We start from the raw sequence: 12,854 nt of genomic DNA, 5'->3' as shown, positions 1-12,854 counted from the left end.
AGTATGCCAGACCAGAGATGCAAGCCTACTCAGTTGAGTGGGCGGGGTCTATGGTCTGGAACCAGGCTAGGGAACATGTGTAACCTGATTTCTCTGTGCTCATGTGAACATCATCCTGAATATGATCAGAATCAGGATAAGCCTCATGACGAGGATATTCATGTCTATTTAAACACATTCAAGGGATTTCTTTTAATGTACAAAGATTCTCATGTGTCAGTTTCTTTAAAGATCACAAAATAGAGCAACCTGACTGAGAACAAGTCAAACAAGACCACAGTAAGTCTCCCAGTGAGGTATGTTGTGTTTAATATTCAGTATTTTGTGATATAACTGTTGATCTGTGGCATTCTACTGCTTAACTTTAATAGTAGGACATGTAGGTAAGTGCAGCAATATGTATATCTATATATAAGGCAGGTTTCTCTCTCCTGTCTTACCTATAAATTTACTTATTACTGAATTAACTATCAAAGGGTCATAGGTGAAGTTACAGCATGGGGACAGCCTCTCTGTGTGTAACTTGATCCACTTTATCCACCAAAAAGAACTTAGGACAACTGAACTTTGACAACAATACTGGCATCTCACATCTTATAAATACATCTATCACTCCACCAAACTTTAACATAAAGAGCAAAATAAAATATGTAAATAATACATGAATGTAGGTAAAGTTAAATCATGTAGATGCAAAATAACGGACAGAGAAAACAAGACAATCTATTGGATACATCCTCATGAAAATACATCTCATCTTACATGAGCATTAGCTAACTTTCTCTAGTGTTGCGGTAAGTTTTTGTGTCAAAGTTGGTATGCTATGAAGGTAAATATGTCACAAAAGGCAAAGACTTGATGTGGGAACTTGAAAACAAAAATCTGGACTTGTATGTTTAAATTTTCACTTGTAAAAAATATTCACATCCTTGTGAGATGAATTCAAAGTCACAGAGAAAACAAAACACACAAGAGCATAAGTGTCATCTACTGAAGACTTCTGAATTGTCTTCTGTATTTTTACAAGTGAAAACTTAAATATAAAAGTTCAGATTTTTGTTCGACAAGCTTTAGCATTTTGCAACATATTTGCCCATTGCACATTTAGGTACACTTCATAAAAAGGAAAGTAGCTGTAGTAGTTCATACGAAGGGCCGACGACAACTTTACTGTATGTTTAACGTCTGGTTTTACTTTCTGGTGCTGCAACAGAAGCTTCTATTGTCACAGTCTTTTTACATGAATTAAATATTTTAAGTGCAGCATACAGTATCCAACTTCCCTAACTCAGTTTTTTGACTGACTGGACAGCAGCAGCGTCTTGTCACTGCTGTGCTACGTTAATTTTCTAACTTCCCAACTTCCTCTTCCTGCATATCAGTACCGGTCTTACTAAACATTCCTCTGTTTCACATGCTTTTACTGTGTAACCTCTCATCCACTCTTTGACTCCAGTGAGAGCCCAATGACTTATTCATGCTGATGGATTTTCCCTGTTTACGGCCCGATCCGTCTTTTTCCCACAGTCAGCTCTTACTGGATGTGGCCAGCGGATCCAACAGCACCCTGCTACATGCCTGAGTCACGACACTGCCAGTGCTACCTGTCCTGCGGCCATGACACCAGGACTTTGTTAACGGGCCCGTCGAGGAGTTTAGACGAAACGCCTCCCCTGTTCGCTTTGTTTACACGCCTCCTCAAGACAAGATGAATTGTTGGAGCTTTTGTTAAATGGACTCACGTTCTGCAGCAGCTAAACACCAGATTAATGCACATTAGAGACTGTCAGAGTTTCCTGATCTTGTAAAGGGCAAAACATGGCAGTATTTTGACTTGAGAGGATTAAAGGGAAGCTGCAGGAAGGTCAGGTGTTGGAGAGTTCTGTTGCCAATGTGGAAAAAAGTTGTATAAAGCCTTTTGTGTGCGTGAAATGTTGGCCACGTTCAGCGCGTACAAAATGTAGCAAAACGTAGCAAAATGTTTATTTAAATGGAAACGGTGGTGCATTGGACATCCCGTTACACACAAGCGCAGTGCCTATATACAGCAAGTTTGAATCCAATTCAAAGGGCTTTACTGGCATGGGTAAACTTCAGTTTGCACTTACAAAGCATGTGTGAAATAAAAAAATGTACACACAATAAGTAAAGATCTGCTGGAATTAGGGTTATACACACCTCGCTGCTGATTGGGCAATAACTCTGATACACCCACCAACTGAGAGAAAATGGACCCCAAAGCCTGTTGCACACTGTTTCAAGGAAATATGTAATTCAACCAGGAAACCAGGAAAAATGGTTCACACCATTTTCAGTTGGAACATGCCCCTGATATATTTGCCTCAAGGAATGTCACTTGAGTCAGCGTCAGTGGTGGCTGAAGACTTCAAGTTTGAAAAAGACAAAAATCTGGTGGTGTAGTGTCAGAAAATAGTGAGTTTACTAGACTTTTGTAGCCCGCCTCTCATCTCTGCTTCAGGCTATGTTAGCCACTGCTAGCATAACACACCAGAATCTCAGACCAAACTGTCAACAATTGAGCTGAATTATGGGTAATGTAGGCGCCAGGTTGGGACGAGGAAGTAGTAGAACGCATGGAATGAAGAAACATATATCTAGTTCTGCTTTATCAATTTTGATGCACGGGTACGACAAGCTTACAGGAGTAAAGTGGTAAATGAGTGGAATACTCTTTATAAGAAGATGCGAAAGGAGCACATGAACTGAAAAACGTAAAGGGACAGTCCACCCCAAAATAAAAATAATTATTTTTCCTCTTACCCGTAGTGCTATTTATTAATCTAGATTGTTTTGGTGTGAGTGTTGGAGAGCTGTCTGTCTTCTCTCCTCGATGGTACTCAGCTTGTGGTGCCAGCAAAGCGCCAACAAAATACATTTAAAAGACTCAACAGAATGTCTGTTCAGGAATCAATACCTGGTTACTCAAGATAATCTACAGACCTTGTTGTGAGCAGTTTCATGTGGAACTATTTTCTTACAGCTGTAAAACCATGCAGAAGGAAGCATACATCTGCTCACGGACGAGAGGCTCGCGCTCGTGACAGCACAAGATGTAAACATTAATGGCTTCCTCTTCGTCTGAGCTGTAACGTTAGCTAGCTCAGCGGGGCTAGGTGAGGTAGCAGTAGATGCACACTTCCTTCTGTGCAGGGATACAGTTGGTGGGTGTAGTTCAGTAGAAAGAAAATAGTTCCCACATGAAACTGCTCACAACAACATCTGAGCTAGCTTATGTTGCAGCTCAGTCAAGAAAGACACCACTGATGTTTACATCTCGTGCTGTTATGAGTACGAGCCTCTCATCTGTGAGTAGATGCACGTAGATGCAGTTTGGTAGAAAGAAAATAGTTCTTATATGCTCACAACAAGGTCTGTGGATTATCTTGAGTAACCAGGTCATGATTTCTGGAAAGAGACACTGATGTTGAGTTTTTTTAAATATAGTTTGTTGGCACTTTGAGCACCACAAGCTGAGTGCTAGCTCCATTATGTTGGAGAGAAGGCAGACATCTCCACAGCCGATATCTCCAATGCTCTGCAATTCACACCAAAACAATCTAAACTGATAAATGGCACTACAGGTAAGAGGAAAAATATGTTTTCTTGATTTTGGGGTGAACTGTGTCCTTACCACTGTGTAAAGAACATGTATTACAATAAGATGAGGGTCAAACTGATGGTGAGTTGTACCGAGAGAAGATCGAGGGCCTAAAAACTTGAAGGCGAGGTGTGCACACTGAAGAAAGCTAAGAGGTTAAAGGTCAACTTGTCACAAAAAAAAGCCAATATGGGGAGAAAAAACTATATTTCTGTAACCAGAGCTGCACAAAAACTCGACACCACTGAGTGTGTCAAACACTAAAAAAGACACAAGAAAACGGACGAATGCTTAAAATCAATAAATGCAAAGCTCAGACTGTTTCTCCTCTTTGTCTATTTATTACTTTTGTTTTTCTGTTATTATTGTTCTGTCCAACTTCATCCTGCTGAGGTCTTGACCAGATCCACCTAATAACGGCTAAATAAAATTTCATGAAATGCAATTGGGGGATCAATACACTTGGCTCTGAACAACCACTCTCATTTGGGAGAGCCTCAGAAGTTTGCCGCTCCACGTATCAGTTGACTCTGCAGTCTTCAGAATCAGTCTATACTTGAAATCTAGCAGAGGCAGATAAAAAAAAGCATGTTTCCCTCTCTGCTCCGGCATCGTCTCCTCCATTTTCTTCCTCTCACTAATGCACTCCTGTCATCAGGGAGTTGGATAGCATAGTGCAAGCTAACAAAAATCCACAGTGACGGCAAACCTCTCTCTTAAAACCTTAATAACACAGGCAGGGAGAAGTTAAACCGCCAGAGAAATTGATTATTTTTTAACACCGCCAACGCAGTCGTGCAGGGAAAAAAGGAGGTTGGGATCAAAAGACACTTGTGCTTTGTTCTTTGGAACAGTTTGTGAAGGGTTAGGGTCATATGGAGAGGAGGTGACAAGCGAAAAATGATGAATATGGTTGTTATTTTTAAGAAAATGGAGCGCATAAGAGTGCACCTTTCAAGGGGGAAAACATCACAAGCTTTTTAGGAGTTTGCCTATGAATTATTCAAAGCCAAGTCAGTGAACAATTGGGGCAGAGCTACGGCTTCCTGAAAATAAATAAATTACTACCCTATACATTCAATAAAAGGGCCACCGCTTTGGAAGCTCAGACTTTTTTGTTGCCGCCACCTTTTTCCAGTTCTCACAACAGGATGACAAAGTAACCTCACACTTGCTCACATCACAGCCCAACCTCCCCGCGCTCCCGTCCTGGCCTGAGCACAAACACAAGTTGGGGAAGGGAGGGGCATGGTTGGGAAAGTGTTATCTCCCTCCATCTCATCAGTGAGGTGGGTGAGGGTGGCTCTCAAACACACACAGATGCACAAACACACACCGCTCTTCCATCAGGACCCTGTACCTTGCAACTGCCTGAAGCGTCCATCCAGGATGGAGTTGAAACAGATGTTGGAGGTGCTGTAACTCAGCCAGCGAGCCCGCTTCATACTTTTAGCTGAGGAGGAAGAGGAGGAGGAGAGGAGGGCGGGGGGAGGGTGGGGGTGAGAGGGCCTCTGACGTCTGGGGGTGCAAGAGGAGGATGAGGAGGAGGATGAGGAGAAGGGGGACAGTCCCGCGGGCGCAACCGCCAGTGGGAGGTGCAGGAGAGTGCCATTCCTCTCCGGGTGGTGTTCAGGCTCCTGCTGCTTCCTGCTGCTGCTGCTGCTGCTGCTTACCCTCGCCGTCTTCCTGCTCTCAGGTCGCTGGGCCCTGTGGACCGGTGGGGTGCTCCTGCTCCGGCTCATGCTCATGCTGACCCGAACAGGGGCCTCCTTCTCCGCTGGGGCAAAGGGCCGGCTGGCAGCCTCTTTGGTCCCTCCGCTGCTGCTGCTGCTGCTCCGGATGGCTGTGGTCTCCCTGCTGCTGGCCTTCAGGCTGATCTTGACCTCTCTGAGCCGGGGTTGGCTTATAGGGGCAGCGCGCAGCAGGCACGGGCTGCTCATCTTGACCCCCAAACGACAACAACAACAACAACACAGCCTGGAGCCAGCAGAGGAGCTTGGCACTCCACGTCTCTCCTCTTCTCTGTCTCTTGGCTCTCTGTCCTCCTTTCCAGATCCCTCTCGTGTTCACTCCTGCTCCCTCACTCACTCCCTCCCTCCCTCCCTCCCTCCTTTCTCTTCCTCCTTTCTCACTCTCTCCTCGCTGCTGCCGTGATGATGCTATGCCTCCACTCTCAGGCGGCACAAGGGCTCAGGCAGCCTTCGGTTCAGTTCAGAGTGGTTTCTCCAGCCCCATCCATGCATACAATATGTTTCAATACGTCCATGTGCTGACAAGCCTCCCTCCCTCTACCCAGAGCTCCCACACAGTCATGACATCACTGAATGTGAAGTGTATTTCCTCTGCCAATAATCCAGCATAAAACTGTCCATCTCAGAGGAGCGCGTCTTATTTTTAGGTTCATGTAAGGAGCAGTGTAAACGGCTGGATATTCAGTATGTTATGTATGTGCTTTGAAGGCGTGCTGGGATGCAAGTTTCTGAGTTCACAAGCTGTAAATCAGCAGCGGGCGTCATTCAGAGCCTCTCTCATCTCCTGCCTTTCTCTCTTGACTTTCCTCCCTCTCTCCCTCTCTGACAGGAAACACTGATTGCATTACAGAAACATCAGTGCAGCAGCACTCTAACACAATATCACCAACACCCACACAGAAGCCTTCATCACTTAAAGAGACAGAAGGAGACAGCAGGAAAAGTGGTGAGAGCACTGCCCGGGAAACAGTCCGGACAAGACTTAAAATATTTCGGCCACCCAGATGTTGAGATGTACAGCTGGATATCAAGTGTCAATACGTCTTTGTATTGTGTCTTTACAGCCCGAAATATAAGCATGACCTTGAGTACTGAAAGCTGGCATCAAATGTTTAAATCAGACATATTTTCATTATATACAACCCAATTTTTTTGCAGTTTATCACCAGCGTTATTTCAGCAGAAGCCATTCATTGTGTTTGCATGTCTGACTGCATCAGTCAGGCAAACTTACACCAAGGTGTCAACCATTAACAGCAAATGGTTATAAAGCTTTGGCGGGAAAAGGCTCTGCTCTGTAAGGGAGAATTACTCTCTCCCTAATAAACAAATACGAAAACATCAATTCTTAGTAACATCAATGAGACTTTAAGGGGAAATAGACATGTTTTTGCTTTAAAGGTCCAGTGTGTGGGGTTCCTACTCTACCAGGTGAGCTCATGCAGTGGTTTTCAAACTTCTTGTGCCCAACGCACACCAGTATGTACATCTGTGCACAATAGCTTAGCTCCTATAACTCTATATATATACATGGGTGGCTGTGGCTCAGAGGTAGAGCGGAAGATAAGCGGTTCGATCCTAGGCTTCTCCAGTCTGGATGTTTAAGTATCCTTGAGAAAGATACTGAACCCCAAATTGCTCCCAATGGCTGCTCCATCGGTGTGTGAGTGTGTTAAAAGCAGGTTAGCAGGTGACAACTTGTATGGTAGCTTCGGCCACCAGTGTGTGTGTGTGTGTGTGTGTGTGTTTGAATGGGTGAATGTGACTCGTAGTGTAAAAAGCGCTTTGAGTGGTCAGATGACTACAAAGGCACTACCATTTCACCATAATGTGTGTTATCACTCTATCACGACATAAATGTTTGTTTTTAGTTACTAAAATCAAATAACAATTGACAACAACTACTACTCATGAAATGTTTATTTACAAAATGATTTTAAACTTTTTAAAATTACATCTACACAAACACACCATTAAATGGTGATGTAAGATCATGTAAGATAATGTAATGTGTCACACACTTCTAATTGCCATGTGTGAACATCAACAAATACGTTCCCTGTGAAAGTTTCTTTCAATTAAATTAAATCAAATTACATTTTTTAAGTAGAAAAACGCCAAAAAAAGGTACAATGTGTAGGACTTAGGGGGATATATTGGCAGAAATGTAACATAGTAAGTATGTTTTTTTAGTGTATGATCACCTGAAAGTAAGAATCATTACATTAACGGAACAAACTAATTTTAGTTCATGGGCCACATACATCCCAACTTGATCTAAAGTTGGCCGGACCTGTAACAGCATTACAAAATAACCTTTAAACAACTCATTTACTCACATGGGAGTAAACTGTTAAAAACTATTTTCAGCTAGGGATGAATACATGTTTCTGTTGGCACTTTTGGCAGCGCCAGGTCAAACAATGCTGCATCGCTTTGCCTTTCCATTGTCAGTTAAAACATGTTGAGCCACACTCGAGATGGACCGTCTTCAGGGTTCAGCCAAAAGCGCGCTTGACCGCCTCTAAGTGGTTCGCAGTGACGTCTCGCCAACTATAGCCAACCACCTTCTCCCTTAAAGTCCCCATCAAACAAGCATGTGCTGTGACACTCAACATATGTCTGAACAAAGTAAGACAAGGCTGAATCTCGGTGGTTTGGAGTTTGGTTTATCTCCTGCGTCCTGTTTGTACTCCAGATATCTACTTTATTTTACTGTTTCATGTTCGCTACCAGCTGGACAGAATTCCTGGTAAGTTACTGCTGATGAAATCCTACCATTATTATATTATTATTTTGCTCCTCAACAGTTAAAGCTTTTACCTAACAAAATAACAGGGGCTATTATTGTGAAGAATCTATAGTAAATCAAATGTGTTTATCACCAAACTAGTGGAACTTTATTAGCAGCTTTTCTTCAATAGAAGCAACTCTGTTAATACCACGAGCAAAGCAGAGACAGCCACAGGCTCTTACTGCACCTCTGCAAACAGCTCACCTCCAACAGATCAACTCCTTTACCTGCGGAGAACACTCACTACAAAATAACGGGGGACTTTAGCCGTGGAGCTGCCCGCTGCTTCTCAGCGTCATCACTCAGGACAAGCCGTCATCAGCTTAAGACACACCTTCACTTAGCACTGTTGTAATGAAGACGCAAATCCCTGCCACGCTGGGCTGACGTGCCGAGTCACACCGAGACAGCTCAGCACACGTGTGGAAAAACAGCATAGGTGCTGTGGCCAGTATTTGTGTCAGCAGGTGCACCTGGCATTGGCTCAAAATAAACTACAGCGCCCACGTTTATGGTAATGAAGGGACATGTCACACAGTGTAACAGTGTGGTTTATTGATGTGTTCTTTGGGGTGATAATGGAGCTCTGTGGCACAGAGGAATGATCCAGATCAGGTTTTGACTACACATGCCATACTTTTCTGTTCAATCAGTTCATTGATAGTTCATGTGATTTATTAACAGTAAGAAAAATATAGAATAACACTAGACTTGTTCCATAAGGATTGTAACTTCAAATGACATGGCTGCAACATTTTTATATTGGCAGTTCTTCGTGTTTAGAGATTCAGCTTCTTTTGCTAAATTAAAAAAGGTTTGTAATAGTAGTAGTGTTTCAGGCATTATATCCCCAAAGTCATTACAAGATTTGAGATGATAATCAGTGCTCACCAGAAGGCCTCTCCGCAGAAATGAATTCATGTTTCACCACCTTGTGGCTGACCTCTCTTGTGTCTCCGGCCTCACGGAAATAAACGTGGTGTGACCCTCAGCTCTGCGTTTCTGTCACGCTTCCTTCCACCACAGAAACACTGCTATTTTAAAACCCCGAGCAGCCGCCTCACAGGTGGGTCTGCAGCTTACCAGCTTAGCCTGAAATGCCAGAGATGTGTGCTATGGGGAGGCAGAGGGACAGGGCAGCTGTCCAGATCGGTCAGACGCTGGACATTCAGGGAATGTGCAAGCCAGTTACTTGCAGAGGGGTGGAGTGGAGTCAGGGTTCAGCTGCTGGGGGGGGGTTTGACACCACGAGAGACGTGTACACACAAACATACACACAACACCTGCAGAGCTCAAACTGAGAGCTTTGGAGGAAAATTAAGGAGCACCAGGAGTATTTTGTCTTTTTGGGCTAAATCCAAGTGAAGGTCAGTGACACATTCAGATGCTCATTATAGCTCGCCCTTCCTGCCCTCCCCACACTCTTAAAAAGACCGTCATCCCAAAAATGTGTCACACAAACGCCTCAGAAAGGACACAGCCTGTTTACTATGCACACACTCACCTGCGAGGGCCTTGATGCGCGAGCGCTCAAACAGCCTGGCGGAGCTGTTGTCATTGTCCAGCTCCTCGTCAGTGACATCGAAGCGGGTGTTGATGCGGCTGTACTGCTGCGTGATCTCCGCATTGTCAAAGTCCGTGGTGGAAGTCATGGCGGTAGCCAGTGTGGCAAGCGGGTGAGGGGACGGCAAGCGGCGTCCTCAGGTGAACTGGGTGTGTAGGGGAATAAATAGAGGGGATGAAATGATATGATGGACCTCAAATAAAGGAGGTAGTCTGAAACAGAGAGGAAAGACAGACAGCAGAGGTGAGATTATGATTGATTATGATGACAAATTTAACATTTACATTTTCATAGATTCTGAATGTTTCAGTGACGGAGAAAGAGCAGATGTCATTTTAAGAATTTATGTCAGACACACATTATTATTTCCAGCTGTATTTTTATGTGTCTTAAAGGGGCAGTTCACCCCAAAATATTTTGAAAAAAACATTTTTTTTTTTTTTTGAGATTTCAGCTTCTGTTTGGTCTGCATTTTTAATGTCCCCTAGCTATTTGGGATCCGTCGGACCTGATAAGTATAAAAAACTAAATGTTGTCTTTGAATGGGAAGTTGTTTTGGAGAGAAGCAGTGATGTCGTCATATGGGGACGATGGGTTTATCTTAATAATCACAAGTGCGTGATAAAATATTAACCTGCTCACCTTCACCAACATTGTTGTGGAAAAACTAAATTACAAATAATGCAACTTATCTAAAAGTCTTGTGATTTGTTCATTTAGAAACTATGCATGAATTTTCCTTGATCCATTCTCGGAGCTAGGAATGTCCTTTTGTCTGTAGGAACAGTCTGTCACACCTAATTGGTCCCAGTGTCCTCAGACGAGACGATTATAAAGTCTCAGTGTCCTCAAACGAGACAATAATTAAGTCCCAATGTACTCAAATGAGAGGATTATAGAAGCTTGTTAGCTTGTTGCTAAAATTGGCCAACTTTGTTGCCATCTCGAACTACAAACAAGTTTCAGCCATAAAACATGATCAGGTTTTGGACCTTGTCCACTTTTGTGTCGGGATCGGCTGCAGACTGATTTGGCAAAGATGGCTGCCATCTTGTTTTTACATGGATTAGTGTATTGTGCTTTTGCTACCACTAGATGAACCAAAAAAAATGTCCACAAACGAGGACAACAGACCCAGAATGTGATGTCCTCATATGAGCATGCAGGGTCTCAGGAGGATATCATGGATCTAGATGGCACTCAGCTTGTGGTGCTCAAAGCGGCAAAAAAAATAAGTATGAAAAACTCAACAGCAATGTGTCTTTCCAGAAATTATGACCTGGTTACTCAAGATAATTCACAGACCTTGTTGTGAGCAGTTTCATGTAGGAACTATTTTCTTTCCACCGAACTACACCCGCCCCCCCAACCGTATCACCACGCAGAAGGAAGTGTGCATCTACTCATGCACGAGAGGCATGCTCCTTACAGCTTTTCCTGCCTAGCTGTATTTCAGTTTGTATTTTGATGTTAAGCTTCAGTTTATTAACCCCACTGGGGAGGGGCAGCATCTATACCTGGCATGAGAATGTCATTTTGGCAATTTGTAGAAATCTATGTGATCTCAGATGTGGTACAGGTACATTTTTACCCGCCTATCAAAGCTTTTAAATTGGCCCCACAGTGCCCCTCTCACGTTCTCCATTTTGTGCGTGTCACTTTGCTCAACCGTCGGTGTGTCTGTGTATTCTTCATGTGGAATGGCGGGTTGAAGGGTAACAGCTCAGATAGCTCTATCTGGGAGCAGCATAGCTCTCTTATCATGTCACACAGGGGGAGGGTAACCCCCTCTGTGCCACGGAACATGACGAAACCAGTTTCTTTTGAATGATGCAGCCAACTTAGTTTGAACTACGCATGTTTGTGTGTGTTTCCGTTGGTGGGTGTTTTTTTTGAAAATAAGCACGTGAGGTGAAATGAGAAGTGGAGTACAACTTGTGTTGATACTGTAGCACACAGAGATGGAGGAAAAGGGACATGACAGTGTCCTCATGTGGCACTGACGAAGTACAACAGCTGCTGAAAACCACATATTTATCATATCAGAGATGTGAGGGATGACATTGAACTACAGTTGGAGATAAGCCAAACAATGTGCGTTTATTCTACTGTATATCTACAGAGGTGGAAAATCACTAATATTAGAATATTTGTATTAGAATTATAGTGGAGTACAACGTAGCAGAAAACAGAAATACTCAAGTAAAGTACAGGTGCCTCATAACTGTACTTAAAGGATTATTTCGCATGCCTCCTCCGTGAATGGAGAATCCCAAAACTGACCACATTTAAAAACAGCAACTATATCAAAACATGTGTTAACGATGTTAGATGTTAACGTATGCTCAGTGATTCCCAAACACATGCATTTACACTAAAACCTTACTATTTAAAACCCTTCTGTATAAACAGCGTAGGTGTGCCACTCATCAACGCATGAGACTGTCACAGGCTCACTCCAAACTCATCAAATGCCGACGCTTGGTCAGTGACCCGTAACATCAATATATGACACGCTAGGTACCGCGAGTGTTGCCGGGGAGAGGGACATCCTCAGCAATGCAAGGGTAGTGCTTTGCTCAGCTTGCTGCCCCCACGAGTAGGGGTTCGGATCCACAATATGATGTTATCACAATACAATATTATTGTGATTTTAAATACTGTACCACTAATAATAATAATGATGACTCTCTTAAGGACACAAAGAAAGGTCCATAGCTAAATATGTTGCAATATGCTGAGTATTGTGCTAAAATATATTACAATATATTACCTTTTTTGAACTGTAAATCATGTACACAAAGAAAAACGTTTTCAACATCTGTTTTTTTTTTGTTTTTTGCAGCAGTGGACTGAAAAAGCAATTGATTATATTACTCTAGCAGGCTACCTTAAGTTTAATTTGTAATATTAATAATTCATATAATTCATTAAAAATCAGTACATGGCATTGTGTAACAAAAATGTTGTGATACTTTGCTGTATCGATGTTTTCCCCCACCTCTACCCACGACCTGGAACAGGATAAGGGGTTAAAAATGGATGGATGGATAGGTACCCTTCCTGCTTCAGTTTTTGAGGTTTAAGGACAACATGTCAACTTACGCTTGTTACATGCATCATCTC

The 12,854-nt window shown here is 43.0% G+C and overlaps 1 protein-coding gene across 4 annotated transcripts in view; it reads right to left on the bottom strand.

Annotated features, from left to right (window-relative positions):
• Positions 1 to 12,854, bottom strand: part of sptb (spectrin, beta, erythrocytic) — a 76,177-nt gene that overhangs the window by 55,958 nt on the left and 7,365 nt on the right. For 2 of the 4 annotated variants that reach the window (XM_049597161.1, XM_049597160.1), the window contains one exon: positions 9,669 to 9,940. In XM_049597161.1, the coding sequence (XP_049453118.1) occupies positions 9,669 to 9,816 (148 nt within the window). In that variant the 5' untranslated portion in view covers positions 9,817 to 9,940. Of the gene's footprint in view, positions 1 to 4,979; positions 5,575 to 9,668; positions 9,941 to 12,854 lie in introns of those variants that run through there. The other 2 variants (XM_049597162.1, XM_049597163.1) reach the window with 2 other exon arrangements.

Source organism: Epinephelus fuscoguttatus, linkage group LG14 (assembly GCF_011397635.1).
Source record: "Epinephelus fuscoguttatus linkage group LG14, E.fuscoguttatus.final_Chr_v1".
In the NCBI taxonomy this organism is placed as follows: domain Eukaryota; kingdom Metazoa; phylum Chordata; class Actinopteri; order Perciformes; family Serranidae; genus Epinephelus; species Epinephelus fuscoguttatus.
This window is presented reverse-complemented; position numbering and strand designations above follow the sequence as displayed.